Genomic DNA, 17,920 nt, shown 5'->3' with positions numbered 1-17,920 from the left:
ACCGAATCAGTTAATACCTTCAACCTCAACAAGGTAAAACAAACGAAATATAACATGGGTGTGCAAGAAACCGAAAAACCGATCCGAAACCGAAAAATAGAAAAATCCAAACTGAAAAAACGGACCGAAACAAAAACCGATGGTTTGGCCTTATGTTTTTGTGAAAACCGAACCGAATTCCTAAATTTTTGTTTCTTATATTTTATATTAAGTAATTTATAAGAATTTAATAAATATGTAACTTAAATATTTTTGGTTAAATGTATAATAGTATATTATTTTACAATTAACAAAATTATTTACATCTAAATTCATTATTTTCTGCCAATTTTTTTTCTAAAATTTTCAAGTTCAAATGACAAAAACCGAAACAAACCGAAAAACTGAAACTGAAAGGTTTCAAAAAAAAAATCCAAACCCGAAGTTTTGTTTTCGGTATGGTTTTAGCCGAAACGCACCAGGTAACGCGTAAAATATAATAAAAAAATTGGTGTTTGAAATAATATTTTAGAGAAAGAAAGAGACATATTACTTGAATGAATATCCTAATGATTTTGCGTGGATAACATCGAAGCAATCCCACCCTCTTCTCCTTCTTCTTATTCATATCATTATCATGATCATCACTTCTTCTTCAACACTAGTCTTCTTTAATTCATACGTAAGTCCTTCGGTTCTCATATATCCTTTGATCATCAGTATGATTGTACTTCTTGTTAGTTAAGTTGATTCTGATTATATTTATATCTTCTTCTGTACGTGTGATTGTTTCATACATAGCCATGGCAATCACCAAGATCTATATAATGTAAGTAAACCTTACTTACAAATCATCATTCTTTCTTATGATCACGGATACAATTATCTGAAAAAAATTTAAAACTAAATAGTAATGTTTCGACCCAAAGATCTATGAATATAATTTTTAAACGGCTTAGTTTTAGTTTTGCTATTAAGAAAAGGCTAGCGACACGGCTTGTTGACTGTTTGCCTTCCATTTCGATGTAAACACTACTCTTTGAATTGTTGTTTTTAAACTAAATTTTGAATTAGAACAAATTTGGGTCGAATTCGAATCTATAGGCTGTACAGGCTCGGGCATAGGGCAATGTGGGTAACTGGCCGGGGCACAAAATTTTTTTATCTATGTATTGTTGTGAAAACAATATGTATGTTCAATGCTTTACCCTAATTACACAATAACTAGCTTGGTCTAGTGGCAAAAGAGTATAACTCCCGACCAAAAGGTTGTAGGCTCTTGTCTCACCTGACACATTTTTAAGCTTATTTTTATACAAAAGGTATACCAAGTAGGCCCATTTAAAAATTTAATTGTTTAAACCAAACAAAAAACCATTTGCATAAGGCCTAAAATTTTTTTTGCATTTATTATTTCGTTACTTAGAGTTTACGAGCCGTTTTATTTCGGCTCGGCCGAGGCATATAAATTCCCGGAGACGGCCCTGTCAATAAGTAAGCTGAATTAGATTGAAAAAGGACTTTCATAATAAAAAAAAATTCAAAAATTCAAAGTTACTATACGTGAAAGTAAGATTAACGACTTAGTGCCAGGCTAAACGTTAATATAAACTGATATATGAATTGATTTAGGCTTTTATAGGAGTTAAAATTTAACAGGTCAAATTAATTTTTGAGTTGGCCTTGAATGGAATAGTAAAATTTGGGTTAAATGGTCGAATCCTATTATTCGTTAGCCTTAAAACTCTGAAGTTATGAGTTATGATATAAAACATATAACCTTTTCAAGTTTATAAAAATTAAATGGGTGGTTAACCCATGAACCCGTCAAGTCAACCCTAACACGACGCACATAACTAGATGTGTTGGACTGTCAGCGGGTTCAACCCCAAACATTTTGTACTTGTTGAACAAGAATTGGACTAATCTTGTTCCAGTTATTACTCTCTGCATAAGCATGTGGAGTATATGGCTAGAGAAGTACAACGAGGCGCCAATTCAATCGAAGGAATCGAAGCAACGCTTTGGCAGGTACCCGAGACACTGCCTAGTGTTGTACTTAAAAAGATGAAGGCTCCACCTAAACCAGATGACGTGCCAGTCATTAGCCCGGATCAGCTTATTGAAGCCGATGGGTTCCTGTTCGGGTTTCCTTCTCGGTTTGGTGTGATGGCAGCCCAATGCAAAGCTTTCTTTGATGCAACTAACAGCTTGTGGGAAACTCAAGCACTTGCTGGCAAACCGGCTGGCATCTTCTGGAGCACGGGTTTTCATGGTGGAGGCCAAGAACTTACAGCGTAAGATTCGACTTTTGACTCGTTTAGATAAAACATAGCCCATATTATGAGCATGGTTCATGGTGATTTAGATTTTAGACTGAGGGTGATTATTGTAAACATATGAAAGGCCGAACTGATGTCGATATATAACTGAAGGTTGTCTTACAATATGTAGAGATCATAAGAACCTCTAGAATGGACCCGTAGGCTCATACTAATAAACCCTGAATAAAAATAATATACTTCAGTATTTATTTGTATGCAGATTAACAGCAATAACACAGTTAGCACATCATGGGATGATATTTGTGCCTCTTGGATACACATTTGGGAGTGGGATGTTTGAAGTAGATGAAGTCAAAGGTGGATCATCTTATGGTGCTGGGACTTATGCGGGTGACGGGACTCGACAGCCGACTGAATTAGAGCTCCAACAAGCATTTTATCAAGGGAAATATGTTTCTGAAATTACCAAAAAGCTTTCCAAAAACTAAAACTTAAACCGAATCCGGTTGTAAATAATTTATTAAACGAGAACCGGTTACTTGTGTATAAACAACTAAACATCAGTTTCCATACTTATGTTGGTATTACTGCAATGCGATGAACTGTGTATGATTATTAAAGTACTGAGTTGCAAGATTCAGATTAAAAAATTAACTAACTGGTTCAATGAACAAATCCATGAAACAAAGATAAATACATAAAACACTAAACATCTATCTTTATCTTGTCTAATCAAATCTCAAGTTCTGAGATATTAATTACTGAAGATTCCATATGATCCTTGAAGCATTGAACCTTTTTGTTTACCACCACGAATCACATATTTGAGCTGAGATCACCATCGGAGAGTTTAAAACTTACCGATCAAGCAACTGTTTTCCCTACTGTCATTCATCTGTTTACACAAAGTAATAATAAATTAATAACTAAACCACGCGTCTAGAAAACGTTTGAACATGCAAGGTAAGTGTAACGGACTTACTGAATGGAACATGTTGAAGGAAGAAGCACGCCCCGATTACCACATAGGCAAGCGCAAGAATTGCACCTTTCAGATAATGTGAAGTTCCATCCTGCAAATGATTTAATTAAAAAAAATGAAAATAATATTGGGGTGTAAATGCTAATTGATGTAAAGATAAGGGGGTAAATGTGAAAACCTGTAAAGCGAAGGCTGTAAGGAAAATTGAGAAGGCAAGACAGCCAGTTTCAAGAAGTCCAAAATCAAGACTCATTGGTATTCCCATTATCCAAGCAATTATCACACATAAAGGAATCTGATTTAGTTTAATATATGATCATGTTAGTTCTCATCAGTATGCATGCATCAATGGGTCGTATGGTATTGTCGGTACACCCATCAACGAGTTGTACCGGAACTGTATCACGTGGATTTTGTTAAATTTGGTATTTCAGCATATTTTCTTACCACAAACATCATGATCTGAGATCCCGAACCCAAAGCGACACCAAGGGATATGTCCTGCAACATTTAAACAAAATTATATGCATCAAAAACATTCCAAATGGGTAATAATTAATTTGTAAACGTATTAAACGGGTCACAAACGGGTTGTTGGGTTGTGATGTGTTAGGTTAGACGGGTCTTAAACGGGTTGGCGAGTTGACTTAATCAAATATACATTTTTATCTTTCTTATTCTAATTTTAAGCGACATGTCGACCTACTTAATCACACATGCTAAACAGGTCAACCTTAACGTGACCAGTTTGATTACACGTGTTAAACAGGTCAACCCAAACGCGACCTGCTTATTAAGCAGGTTAAAGGCGAGTATGCGACAACCCAAAACTTACTAACACATATAAAGACATTTTTCGATGCGTATGTTTTACCAATTTGTTTTTGTAAGCGAATATAACAGCTCCAGCATGCTCTGCTGCGTTACCAACAATCGGTAGCAAAATTATGCTCATAAAGCTCACAGATAGTCCCCAAGTTTTTGATGCATCCTGATTCACGAAAAATAAATATTTGGTAACCACTAAAATCATAAGTTTATATCATCACAAGTATAAAAGTTTGGTATGCAATACCTCAATTGTGGCCACAACATACTCGGACAAAACAAAGATAATAACTGTCATCACGCATAACCATATAAACGCGCTCCAAAAACCTATCGACTCGGTCTCCTTATCAACCTCATCATCATTAGCATCATCACCATCATCTTCAACCTAATTAGTTTCAAATCCAGAAAAATAAATAAATAAAAAGAACAAAGTATTTTGTTTGACTTCTAAAGTCAACAAGAAAGTCAAAGAAACAACTAACAAACCTCTTCTGCTCCATAAGGTTGACTGTGGGTTATTAACTGAAAGAAGAGATATGCAACATAAGCGATCAGCATCACAATGCTGCTTGTTCTTGACAACTGCAGAACCGGACTGGTGTCCAGTTTGGGTGACCGGAGATTAAATAGCAACGGTGTGATCTGGCAAAGCAGTCCAAGTAACAGAAGCAATGTGTTTGCATCCGCCTGCTTCTGTTGTTAATAAAACATGTAAAAATTAGTTATAAGAAAATTGATGCAAGTTAATGATATTAGAAAGCAAAAATTACATGGTCAAACTTCTGTTCTTTGTTAATGTTGGCAATGCCACCACATAAGAGAGATGAGCCAAGAACAAGGAGGAGGTTTGAGATGATGGAACCCAAAAGAGAGTATTTGAGCACATGAATTTTCCTTTTATGCAGAGCAAACAATGCTATTATTAATTCTGTTGCATTCCCACATGTTGCATTCACCAGTCCTCCAACTGCAAATGTTACAATTAAAATGTATATTAGGTTGTTAACTTGTTAGTCATTTGATTATTTAAATTGAATCATACGTGGTCACGTTGTTAGAACTCGATCGATTATGGTAACGTGTGTGCATACAGTGATTTTGGCTATAGATTTTATGGGCACGTGTTCATAAGATATAATGTTTTTGTTTGGATTTATTGTGTAAATAGACCGATGCGTACAATGCAACGTGCATATGAATGTGCACGGATTTTGTTTTATAAACCAGTTGTATTAAAAAGATTTTAGACGTGCACGTGCATATTTTTATATATACTGTTCTTGTGTTTTGAGTTTATTATGTGAATTGCATGTATGTTTATATCACTATCTTTGATTAACTAAATGTACACATGTATGTTTGTATCACTGTCATTGAGATTTCTTATAAGAAATTGTTATGTTATAAAATCATATGTCAATTTTCTTTTTATTTTTTATTTTGGTATGAGCTAGCCAACCAATTAAATTATTACACTAAACACACTTAAAAAAATTGAAATAAAATAAGGGTTACACGGGTCAACCCACAAACCCAACTTGTTTAGCTTAATGGGTTCGACCTTTATACCAAACCAAACACGTGAGTTTCGTGTTCTATCAGAAACTCACACCCCTAAGAAGAGGATTTTATCCTTTTTATTTAATATAATATAAATAGTTATACAGCTATAATTGAAATATTTTGTACAAGTTCTCATATGCTTTTTTGTATACATCTGCATATATAAATGTATGTGTGCATACGTCAACGAACATAAACAAACACGCGAAATGTCAAAAGCTCATTAATGTATACACGACAAATAAACGATCTTTACATAAACGAATCTATCACTACACGACAAATAAACGACCTTTACATAAACGAATCTATCACTACACGACGTTCCCCTAGATACGTCAGAAGATCATTAATGTATACACGACACATAAGTGATCTTTACCTAAACAAATCTATCACTACACGACACCCCTCTGAATATGTCAAACAACCATTGATGTATACACGACAAATAAACGATCTTTAAACCCGCTCTTTTTTAAAAATAAAAATAAAATAAAATATTAATATTCTGCATCTATATCCATATCCATATCTGTGTTTATGTGAGCAACATGATACATCCTTTTCAATCACAACACTATCAAGTAAAATGTAAGCATGTGAAACTGGTTTTATCCCTATATGACACTTAACATCTTTCCACCTAAATCAAATATCTGTCCTATCAATTATAATATTATCTTATAAATAAATCAATAAATAAATAAATCAATAAAATAATATAAATAAAAAAAAAAAAATCTCTCGTGTTTCACAAAAACGAAAAAAAAAATCCTCCCAATTTTGTTCTGACTTTTATATAAATAAATTAAAAGTAAAATAATATATATATATATATATATATATATATATATAATCTAGGGTTCAGGACAATAGAACAATAACATAAAACATCTGGTTGACTAGAAGCATATATACCTGTAGGCCCCGTGAAGTATGCAATTTGTCTTCCGATTTCAATTTCACCAACACAACACAACACAACACAAAACAAAAATGTCAGCAAGAAATCAACACTAAATTAATTTCAATTCAAAATTGTAGCCTCTAAACTTACTCAGTCAAAAAACTCAATCGTTCCGCCAGCGGAGCCAATCCGATCAAGCTCAAAGCAAAGATCCACGGCTACACACAAATTCCAAACATCAATTACAAAATGCCGCAACAAAAACATAATGTTAATATTAATATAATAAAATTCACCACTCACTCTACCAAGGCCGTAGCATTGAGCTACAATCGCAATCGGAATGGCCGGAAACAACACGAACAGCTTCGTGTCAAACACGACTTTCCGAACATTCTCAGCGAAATCTCTCACCATCCGAAACCGAACAGAAGCCGATGCATCGATGATCTGCGATGATCGTAGCAACAACGGCTCTCCCCCGTTCTCCATATCGTAATTGACAGAAGCCGAACTCATGATAGGATGGTGAAAGAAACAGTAATAAGGTGATGGTGATTGGAGTGAGGTGATATTTATGAACAAGTGAGTATGAAGGTTCGAGGAAGCTTCGTAGTTGAAACTGTGTTGGTATTTTGTTTAGTCAGGAAGGGGGTTGATGAATGAACAACACGTTGTTATTCTGGAAACGGCACACTCAGCGTCAGCGGTGTGGATGGATGGATTCATATAATTAAATTAAATGCAGAAACAACATGAGAATGCCAAATACATGATTATTACGTGCCTTTTTATTAATTAATAGCTTCGCCCATGTTTTACATTATTCGTCTGGAGTTGTTATAGATTATTCGTTTATAATATTCATATTTTTCTTTCAATTTTAATTTTAATTTAGTATAAGAAAGTGAATAATATACTTAGGATTTGATGATGAAAAGATTTTACAAACAAATGACATGTTATAACCCAGTTTAAAAGCTATCTCGCTTTGGTAAGGCCCATGAACTGTTTATTTATTTTTACTATAAAAGTGTTTCTTAATTATCAATAATATTTAGAAAAAAATTGGATATTAATATTTAGTATATCCCTATTTATAGGATTTTCATATCAAATGTTTGGTGAGTTTAATTTTTTATCTAGTGAGATATTATAATCCGTTTAAAAGCTATTTGGGTTTGGTGAGACACATACCCGTGAATTCAGATCAATTGCATGAGAAACTTTCATTTACAAATAAAACAATCTGGTGGTTTGAGAGAAAGTAGAAAACAACCAGAGAGTTTTTAAAGGTTTGGTTTATGTATATATTTAAGATTAAGATATTATATTTTAGTTTTATGTTATAACTTTTAATAATCCATCTATAACACTTATCCTCAGTTTCAACTATATTCATGAACCTGGACAATGATGCATGATATAATGTTATTTTGGTTGATTATGTTTAATTTATATCACATTTTATTACATAACTGACATAACTTCGGTTATGTGTAATAATATTATATGTCTTACTAATATTATTGACTAATATTATTGTATCTTGTGTCATGTGAACATAAAAACAACTCATCATATACATTCCTATTATTTATGATTTTGTTTGGATGGGTAATGCTTAGTTGTCAGTTGTCAAACATGGGCGTAGCTATTCACTTGGGTTCGAATTCGTTCGAACCCAATCTATTTTTGATTTTCTTTAGAGCGTTTTGTGTCGTGTTAATAAATGAATACATTCTTCTTAACCCACTAATTATGAAATTTTTAGTAAAGAAATTTGGTAAATAATTTTTATATATATAAATGTTAATAAAAGTTATTAAAATTAGTAAACCCAATAATAAATTAATGGCCCAATTGAATAAATCATTAAGAAAATAGCATATATACTAGTGGCCCACATAGGAAATAAAACATTGTCAAAACATTCAATTATAGAATGTTCCAATTAACATATAAACCTAATTATCAATTAAATAAAATTTGAATTTTAAACTAACAATTAAAAAAAGAATACGCCACTCAGTTTGCATTGTGCGTTGTTGTTCTAGTGTTGTTATGATATGCTATATTGTGAAGTGTTGCTCTAGTGATTCATTAGTGAAGTGATCATCATTTCAAGTTTTCAGCCTAACTTGATGTAGTTTTGTATTTGTTCATGAGAGTTTAAACACTAGTGATAGCAATATAGCATAGTATTATGAGGATTCACTATTTTAACACGGTAAATGGTTAAAAAGTTGTAAAGAAATATTATCGATCTTGACATAGTGTATTGAAGAAGGTAATTTCTACTTTTACTTAGTGAAACGTTGTATTGGTGATCTATACCATTTAGGGAAACAATTAGTGAAACAACTCTCAATTAGAGAATCAAAGAGAGGGCATAAAGTGGATTGGTTGACATTCACTTGAACATCTATAAATCTGGTTTGTCATCTCTATTCCTAAACTCTTTACTTATTACACATATCATATAACTTGAGTTGTAATAGTAAGAGATTAACAAAGAAGATTAGCATCTTAAATAGACAAAATTAGGAAAACCTAATCAAACCCTCCCTGTGTCTAGTTTTCTACAGTATCGATTTACATGTTTACTTTATTATGATGGTTATTATAATGACTTAACTAATGGTTTTACAAACTTGCTATTAGGTAACGGCTGAGAACGCTTTAAGAAAAAGAGAATTTTATAAAGTTTGAGAAATTATTACTCGCTAATTATTATTTGTGTTGCTATTAGTTATTTGAGTCGAGTAATAATTATGTGATACTAATACATGATGGGTGTTCCTCTTTTGTCATGCATTGGTGATCGTTCTAGAAAAGTGTGACATTTGTCATTTTTTAAAAACCCGAAAACCCGAACCATTTTAAAATTTTGATATTTTTGGATTATTAATAAAATCTCTGCATTTATTGAGTATTAATTGTGTTATTTAATTGTTTATAATTATTGGTATTCTTCAAGACGAGTCAACCGCCTTCTTCTCATCCTCTCTAAATTCCCGTCATTTGACTCGTTTTTCCAAGTTTTGGATGAACCTAGACTATTTTTTTATTGATAATTAAATTCCCCCTTCATCAAATTTGGTCAAAACTCATTAATTTGGTAATTAATATTGCTTAAGACTAGCCTTATGACTAGCTTATGCAATTAATCACTTCAACCTTGTTATTAACGATTTGAAGCCTATATAAAAGCTCTTATACTTCTACAAATCATTCACTACAACACTTTACACTTTCAATTGTGTTATTGCTTTTCAAATGGTGCAAAAATTCAAGTTTCAAGTTCTTCTTTCTTCTTTGATATTCCATCCTCGGGTAATTATTGTCTTATTTATGTACAACATATCATGTGATCATCATCATGTTGTCACTCTAAATTAACAACCGTGGTTGTGTTTTCACTATCACTTGTCGGCACGTTAATGTTCAGTTAAAAATAAGTTTTATGCTAAAACTAACTTTTGCAAAACTAATAAACAAGACTAAGAATTTCCAACATGTCACACCATCTTATCATTTCAAGCATGTTAGATATAAACCCGAATCAAACCGAGTTCACGTCCAACCAAAAACATGAACCACTCGTTAAACTTGTTTTATTAAATAATATTCGGCTTGGAAACGAACCGAAATCATTAAAATTAACTAATAATTATTATAACCTGTATTTTTATTTTTATTTTTTTTCTAAAACTAAAATAAATTGATTAAAAATCAAATAACTAACCTATTTCATTTAACTTATAAAAATAGAACAAAAATATATTTTTAACAAACTTTTCGTTTAAGAATTATAAACCGAACATGTCGGCCATCTATTTCTTATCTTTCCTCAACCTTATTTTGATCACAGTTATCTATTATCTAGGGTCACTTATTGAACCGAACCCTGTCGGTTCACTCACTTAAAGACATCTTCGCTTATTTACTCATTCTTGCTTATTTAACATGTGAGTTTTTCATAACCCCTTTTTAACGCTTTTAATATTTTTTGGGTGTAGCATGTCACAAGTTTTTATTTTGTTAGTTATGCGCTTGTTTACAAACCGATTCACATTTATCGTACATGTTAATATTATTCTTGTATATTGTTTATGATTATATACGTGAATTATGTGCAACGTGTTTACTGCTTTTATGGTGGAAGTACGCAAACGCAAACGCATACACATAGTGGGAGGGTCCGACGGGACGTACCTGCGCCGTCTAACGTTACGACTTCGGTTGTTTACGTAAGGTGGTTCTCATTTCCCCGACTTCTACGGCTTCGGTTAAATGAACGGGAGGACGACACTATTTGATTTCATTTACATTATGTCTGAATATTTATTGCATGACGATCGTTGAATCGCGCATTTTATATATATCTATATACGCAAAAACTTATGAAAACTCACCAACATGTGTTGTTGACAAAATATATTATTTTAACGTGCTGCAGGTTGATACGATGAAGTGCCATGACAAGAAAACTAGTTATACCTTAGGATTATTTCAATGAATAATATTTGTTTCATTTAGATGTAGTGTTGTTTGTCTCATTATCAAACTATTTGTGTACTTGCGATATTATGGAATAAAATAAATATATTGTCACTATTAATGGTGTTACGAGCTTATGAGTGATCTGTACGTTGCATCCGGGCGTATTCCACTTAAAGCCGGGGTGTTACAAAAAGTATGGTTTAAATAAAAGAATTAACTATTTTAGATGCGTTTAATGAATTCCATGCTATGTAAACAACAATTTATTCAACTCCAAAAGCCTCTTCCAAAGACAACGCATTGAATGGTTTAGCAAACGGAATGATCGAATTGAAGCAATGGTTGAGCGACTCAAATGTTTGCTTTCCTCGGACATTGCTTAGTATGGCAGAGAGAGTAGCCATGAAAATTAAACAAAAGTGAATTAACTTTAGTTCTTTGATCAACCGATTAACAATATGTGCACAAACTATGAGGGCTTGTAAATCACACATGTAGATTACAAAGTTTTATGTATGACCAGATCAAGAGTTTTAATTATATTTCATTCATAGTCATTACTTTTATGCTAACTACATAGTGATTGAAATTTTTTAGAAAGAATTTCATATATTTCCATAGAAACTTTCATAATCTACACTCTTGAATATAACTTTTAAATGTTTGATCATTTGTCACTCCCACATTATCTTCACAGGTTACAACTAACTAAATCTCTAAAATTATTCGTTACCATTTATTTGTTAATTGATAACTATTAAATACACTATATATAAAACATTTGAGAATGATAGTTTAATAAGTTTACGAGTTTTACAACATATTATCTAATCTAACTATACTATTAAAGTAAGATGAGTTTTCCAGATAGAATCATTATAGGGCATCTACATAGAATGCCACGTAGATGCCATGTGAGCAGTTTCTATTTTATTATCTCCTCTTCTAAACATATGGGATGCGGACCCATTTAGTTATGTTATAACGCATGACCTGGTTTTCATGCTAGAAAAATGACCCGGTTTCTCCTCAAATACATTAATCTTCAAATGACAGGAATGGTTTGTAAAATTTTAAAAAATAAATTATTGTGTAATACACGTCTTAAATCTAAGATCTCATATTTCAAACTAAAGATGCTCACTAACTTCACTGAAGTAGTAATTGTGCTAAATTTCTTGACTTATAAATGATATTTTGTTAATTCACTTATGACTAATACTAGAAAATTATTAAACACTTATGTAAATATTATTTTTAGTTAATAGTAAATGGCAAATAAAATTTTTAAAGATTTACGAATTGTAAAATTTTGTTTATCATTATTTATATCTTATGAATCCATAAGGTATATTATTAAATTTAATCTTTTTATTTTATATATTTTACTGCGCATGTATCATATAGACTCTATCCTAATTTGATACACATAATACAACATTTAATGCATTTACTTAAAAAAATAAAAATAAAATTGTCCTTTTACTTAAACACTAATAATTATTATAACTATTTACTATGACACATCCTAACTCACCATATTAACTACATATAATAATGCACATTTAATAGTAATAAATACTATTGTTTAAATAATAATACACAAATATGTTTAAAACAAGTCGGTGGTCATGTTATATTTAACTCTTAATAAATTTAAAATGTCATATTTATCTATTTCATTTAAAAAAAAAATTAATGTGACCATTTTACCCTTCTATTTCTCAAATTTATAAAATTATTTTTTTTAAAGTATTCCCAGTAGATTCTCTATCTCTATAATTAAAATAAAAACCATTATATTTTCTCTCTCTTTTTAATTGAATAATACTTTTTATACCATATTATTAGCTTTTCTCCCTCATTTACTCGTAACTACTTTTAAAAAGTATTAAATAATTATAAATGACGAATATTTTTTTTGTTTTTTTCTAAATTTACTCATGAATAGTATATTTTTCTCTCTTTTTCACTCACAACTACTCTATAAATATAAAGAACACACTCACATACGTACAGAGTTGTTGGAAATGCTCGTATATATTGCTTTAGCATCTTCACAGTATTGAGGACCATTGTTTTTTTTAAACAGTAAAAAACTATTGTTAAACATGCATACATCAAGATAAAAAGTTAACATGCCGATCCTTTTTAGTATCTAACCTTTGTCACCCCGATGTTGTAGGTTAGGTTTATGTTATTCATCCATTAATGATGATTTTGCCGTTCTTCATATTTGATATTCATGCAACCAATAAAACATGATTTGTGGCTTTTGTTTCATCCAAAAATGATGATTGTGCCATCCTTCACATTTTATATCACGTGACCAATACACATGATTTTGATTGTGATGGTTGTAGTTTTTAAAAGAAATCAACAAATTTTAAAGAGGTTAAGTCGAGAGCACGTTCTTATGTAAGATTAATGTTGAAACTTGGTGTCGCATCTACTTGATTGGTCCACTTGATGACATCTAGTTGCCATTTTTTATAATGTTTTTTGTTTTTTTATTTAAAACAATTTTCTTAATCAAAATATTTTTGTTCTTTTTCTTAGTTAAAACATTTTGCTTTTTATTTAGTGTTGAAACGCCTTGAAATCAGGATGTCTAGAAAGTTGAGTTTACTCATGCATTATAGTTCTTGAGTTCCGAATTAAAGATACATGCAACGGAATTATCATAAAAAAGGCCATGTCTTAAAATCACAAGGTACTTGTTTCAAATAGCACATAAGAAGCATTGGTCAACTAATATTGGATGCTAATCTTCATATTCCTTCCAAATGTCAGCTATGTTTATTCATTCTTTAATCATGCCTACTAAAGTGATATGTATACAAAAGTCATGTAAGCACTCACCTGATAGGCTGATATGCTAACACTTCTCAAACGGGTGTGCATGATAATCAGGACCGTCTTCGAGAATTTATATGCCTCGGCCGAGCCGAAATAAAAAAACCTATAGACCCTAACAAGTAATGAAATAATATAAACAAAAAAAAAATTTAGGCCTTATTTAAATGGTTTTTTCTTTGGTTTAAACAATTAAATTTTTATATGAGCTTACTTGGTTATGATTTAGGTTGTGTAAGAACTTTTTGTATAAAAATAAACTTAAATTTGTATCAAGTGAGACTAGAACCTAGAAACCTACAACCTTTTGGTTTGGAGTCATGCCTTTTTGCCACTAGACCAAACTAGTTATTATATAATTAGGGTAAAACATTAAATATACATATTTTTTTTTTCATAAAAATATATGTATACAAAAAAAATTTGTGCCTCCGAAAATTAAGTGCCCCGTCCGGTCGTCCACGTTACACAGTGTCCCAGCCAGCCTTGATAATAATGGCTCGTGTCATTACGCCAAGTAAGCACATGACTAAGGCGCCGCTGTGACCTTTCACGGAGCCGTTTGAAGAGAAAAAAAAAATCTTTTTAAGTGAACATATGATATATAACTAGGGTGTTCACAGTACACCATTCTCCGCATATCAAATCTCCATGGCTAACTAATATATTAATTTCTTATATAAGATAAAGAGTACCAACTTAAACATCAATATATTATTTTCAAATACCTTTTTTGACTTGAAATGATTTTTACCCCAACACTTTCTGACGCCCGTTTTGAAATACAACGTAGCCTTTCCATGGGCTGAATACAAATTCTTTGTTCAGATTTACAACTTTCTCTCTCTCTCTCTTATTATGACGAAACGAGTCTGCATGCCACAATTCGAATTTAACTATTTTTTTTTCTTACACTAAGGGGGTGTTTGGTACAGAGAATGAAAATGGAGAGAAAATAGAAATGGAAATGGAATTGTAGAGAAAGAGAATTGGTATGGAGAATGAGAATCATTTCTCTTGTTTGGTACACGAGAAAATAAACAGAGAACTCTACCATACCCAACCCCACCTCCACCCAACCTGACACCACTCATCACCGCAGCCCCACCACCACAGCCCCACCACCACCAGCACCACCACCACAGCCCCACCACCACCACCAGCCCCACCACCACAGCCCCACACCACCAGCACCACCACCACAGCCCTTTCTTCAACCACAGCCCACCACCACCGGCTGCCGCCACCAAACCCCCTTCTTCAACCACAGTACACAAGAAATTAAAAAGATTCAAATTTTTGGAACATAAGATATAGAAAAAGGAGGCTCAGATCTGTCATCACTGCCTCCTTGGAGATTTTGTGGTGGTGGTTGTGGTGGCGATGATGATGATGATAATCAGAAGCCACCTGCAACCACCGCCGATTTCCACCACCACTGTCACCCACCTGCGACCACAATCACCCGACCATCTGAAAACCCTAACCTACCACGAACCACCACTTGAAACCCTAATCTCCGTTCACCCGTACCACCTGCAACCTACAACCGGTTACCATCTCTGTGTTCACCACTGCGAACGGCGGAGACGGGGTGGTGGTTGCAGACTTGGAGACGAGGTGGCGGTTGCAGACTTGGAGACGAGGTGGCGGCCGGAGACGGGGTGGTGGCCGGAGACGGGGTGGTGGCCGGAGACGAGGTGGTGACATGCTATGAGGAGGCTGCTGAGAAATGGATTTCTCTTTGTTTTAAAGAGAAATGGAATTCTCTAGTTTTAGAGAAATAGAAAGAGAAATAGAAATGAAAAGTGAAAAATAAACAAAATAAATATTTCTAATTCCATTTCTCCCCAATCAAATCCCTCTACCAAACACCCCCTAAGTGTTTGCGGAATTACTGAAAACTTGTAAATCTATACCCATCAAACTAGAGATCACCCGCAGTAGGTTTTTTCTTATAAGCTATATAATTTAAATTTTTCAATCAATAAAAAATATGTCATAATTAAATGTCATTTTCAATGTGATGTAGTGGTAGAAAGCATGGGTTTCTTAATAAAAACTCAAGTTCAAACCTCACTTACAACACTTTGGGAAACATGGGTGGCTCAATGTAAGAATGCTAGGATCTTTGTGATCTCCAGTTTGATCTTGAGGACGTTTAGGTTTTAGGCGGGTGGGTTTTCCCCGGAATTGGAGATAACTTTAAGGCACTTAAGTGCTCCGTACGACTGGGTTGGGCCAGCTGGCGGTTGCCTTTTGCCATTGGGTGACCCCGTACAAAGTACCTAGACATTCTACGTTTGTTGGCCGTTAAAAAAAGGTATATTGGTTTTTAATGGTCACAACTATTGCTTTTTGGCCACTGCTGGTCCCAACTAATGAATTTATTACTGATTGTCCCAATTTTTAAAGTATTTGTTCATAATGGTCCGCGACTAACAGAATCCTAACGCCGTTAGTTTCAGGTCGTTGGAAAAACGTTTTTGGCCGGAAAATTCAAACTTGTTGCCGGAAAACACCACATGAACACCGCAACCACCGCCAATTGACTCATCGCTAATGAACTACCACCACTTGAACACCATCAACCGATTCCGACGATGGTTCTAAGGTTTCCGGCGACCTCAATAATTGGGGCTTTTACTATAAATAGGTTCCTAAAGGTCCGATATGAAGTTGCCAAGATGTTTGGAATGAAAATGCTGAGTTTTCGGGAAAAAAATTGAGTTTTCCGGCGACCTGAAACTAACGACGTTAGGATTCTGTTAGTTGCGGACCGTTAGGAACAAATAATTTAAAAGTTGGGACCATTAGTAGCCAATTCATTAGTTAAGACCAGCAGTGACCAAAAGACAATAGTTGAGATCATTAAAAACCAATATACCTTAAAAAATGTATTAATTAAATTTACGTTTCATTAATACCAAATCATGGTTCAATAAAGACTGTTTCAAAAATTAATATTGTGTGTAGTTTTCATGAGAAAATTCTCAAAATAGGCCATTTGAGGAGAGAGAGTCTCAAAATAGGCCACAAGTTTCAAAACTTCCATTAATAATTCACCGAAATCCATCTCCGCCGTGACATTTGGTTTCTTATTTCAGGGAAGCCCACGGAGCGGTTCTGAAAGAACGTAGTGGTGAACGAAGTTGACTTAGCCAATCTATAATCAAACTTTTAATCAGGTCGAAAAATGATTGCCGGTGGGTAGAACCAAGACTTTGGTTTCCGTTCGATGATTTTTGTCCCCTAATGAAATAGTGACACGTGTAAAGATATTGACCCCCACCCATGAGATTTCAAAGAAAATCCATCTAACCCGTGAGATTTCAAAGAAAAATCTTTCTAACCTGTGAGATTTCAAGCCAAAACAGTCTCATCCGTGAGTTTTTGAAAAAAAATTAGATTCATCTCATTCCACCATTGACTCACCACCGCCACTTGCCGGAAAATGGAGAAGACGATGGAAGCATTGATTCACCACTGCCGCCGCCGCCACTTGCCGAAAACCGGAGAAGACGACGGAACCATTGATTCACCACCACTACCACCGTAACTTGCCGGAAACCGGAGAAGACGACGTGATGCAGATATGTTGATGTTGGAAGACGACGTGGTTGATTCACCATGAAATGGATGCTAGCACGAAGACAATGGGGGCCGGATATGTTGATGTTGGATGGTGAAGGCAACGGTGGCCGGATATGATAATGTTGGATGGTGAATACGACAGTTGCCGGAGATGGTGAATGTAACGGTGGTTGGAGATAGTGTAGCCGACGGTGGCCGGAGATGGTGATGCTGGATGTTGAAGGACGGAGATGGTGACGAAGATTAATCGGAATTATTTCAAGAAGTGAGGTGGTGGTGAATTAACGGTGGATAGAGGTGAATTCAAACTTTTTCCAAATCTCACGGAGGAGATGGTTTTCAAGGAAATAGTTTTGGTATTAAAACTCACGGGTCAGACGGATTTGACTTGAAAATCTCATGGTGTCAGAC

General features: G+C 33.7%; 2 protein-coding genes across 2 annotated transcripts; one reads left to right on the top strand and one right to left on the bottom strand.

Moving 5' to 3' along the window:
* Nucleotides 1–766: 766 nt before the first annotated feature.
* On the top strand, nt 767–2,753 carry LOC143619743 (putative NAD(P)H dehydrogenase (quinone) FQR1-like 3). Its single transcript, XM_077091601.1, has 3 exons — nt 767–808; nt 1,917–2,276; nt 2,524–2,753. Exons 1-3 carry the CDS (start codon nt 783–785, stop codon nt 2,750–2,752), a joined length of 615 nt encoding a protein of 204 aa, XP_076947716.1. The 5' UTR covers nt 767–782; the 3' UTR covers nt 2,753.
* Nucleotides 2,754–3,151: 398 nt separating this feature from the next.
* Nucleotides 3,152–7,045, bottom strand: LOC143619796 (vacuolar cation/proton exchanger 3-like). Its single transcript, XM_077091642.1, has 11 exons — nt 6,857–7,045; nt 6,704–6,771; nt 6,565–6,593; nt 4,851–5,047; nt 4,567–4,773; nt 4,322–4,465; nt 4,121–4,237; nt 3,694–3,747; nt 3,425–3,541; nt 3,247–3,337; nt 3,152–3,159 (listed from the first exon to the last, which is right to left on the bottom strand). The coding sequence occupies exons 1-11, from the start codon at nt 7,043–7,045 to the stop codon at nt 3,152–3,154; spliced, it is 1,221 nt and encodes a 406-aa protein (XP_076947757.1).
* Nucleotides 7,046–17,920: the final 10,875 nt, after the last annotated feature.

This window comes from Bidens hawaiensis, unplaced genomic scaffold, assembly GCF_021521415.1.
Source record: "Bidens hawaiensis isolate Kalapana, Puna unplaced genomic scaffold, B.hawaiensis_p1.1 tig00002507_1, whole genome shotgun sequence".
NCBI lineage: Eukaryota > Viridiplantae > Streptophyta > Magnoliopsida > Asterales > Asteraceae > Bidens > Bidens hawaiensis.
The sequence above is the reverse complement of the archived record's forward strand: the minus strand, read 5'-3'. Positions and strand labels throughout refer to the sequence as shown.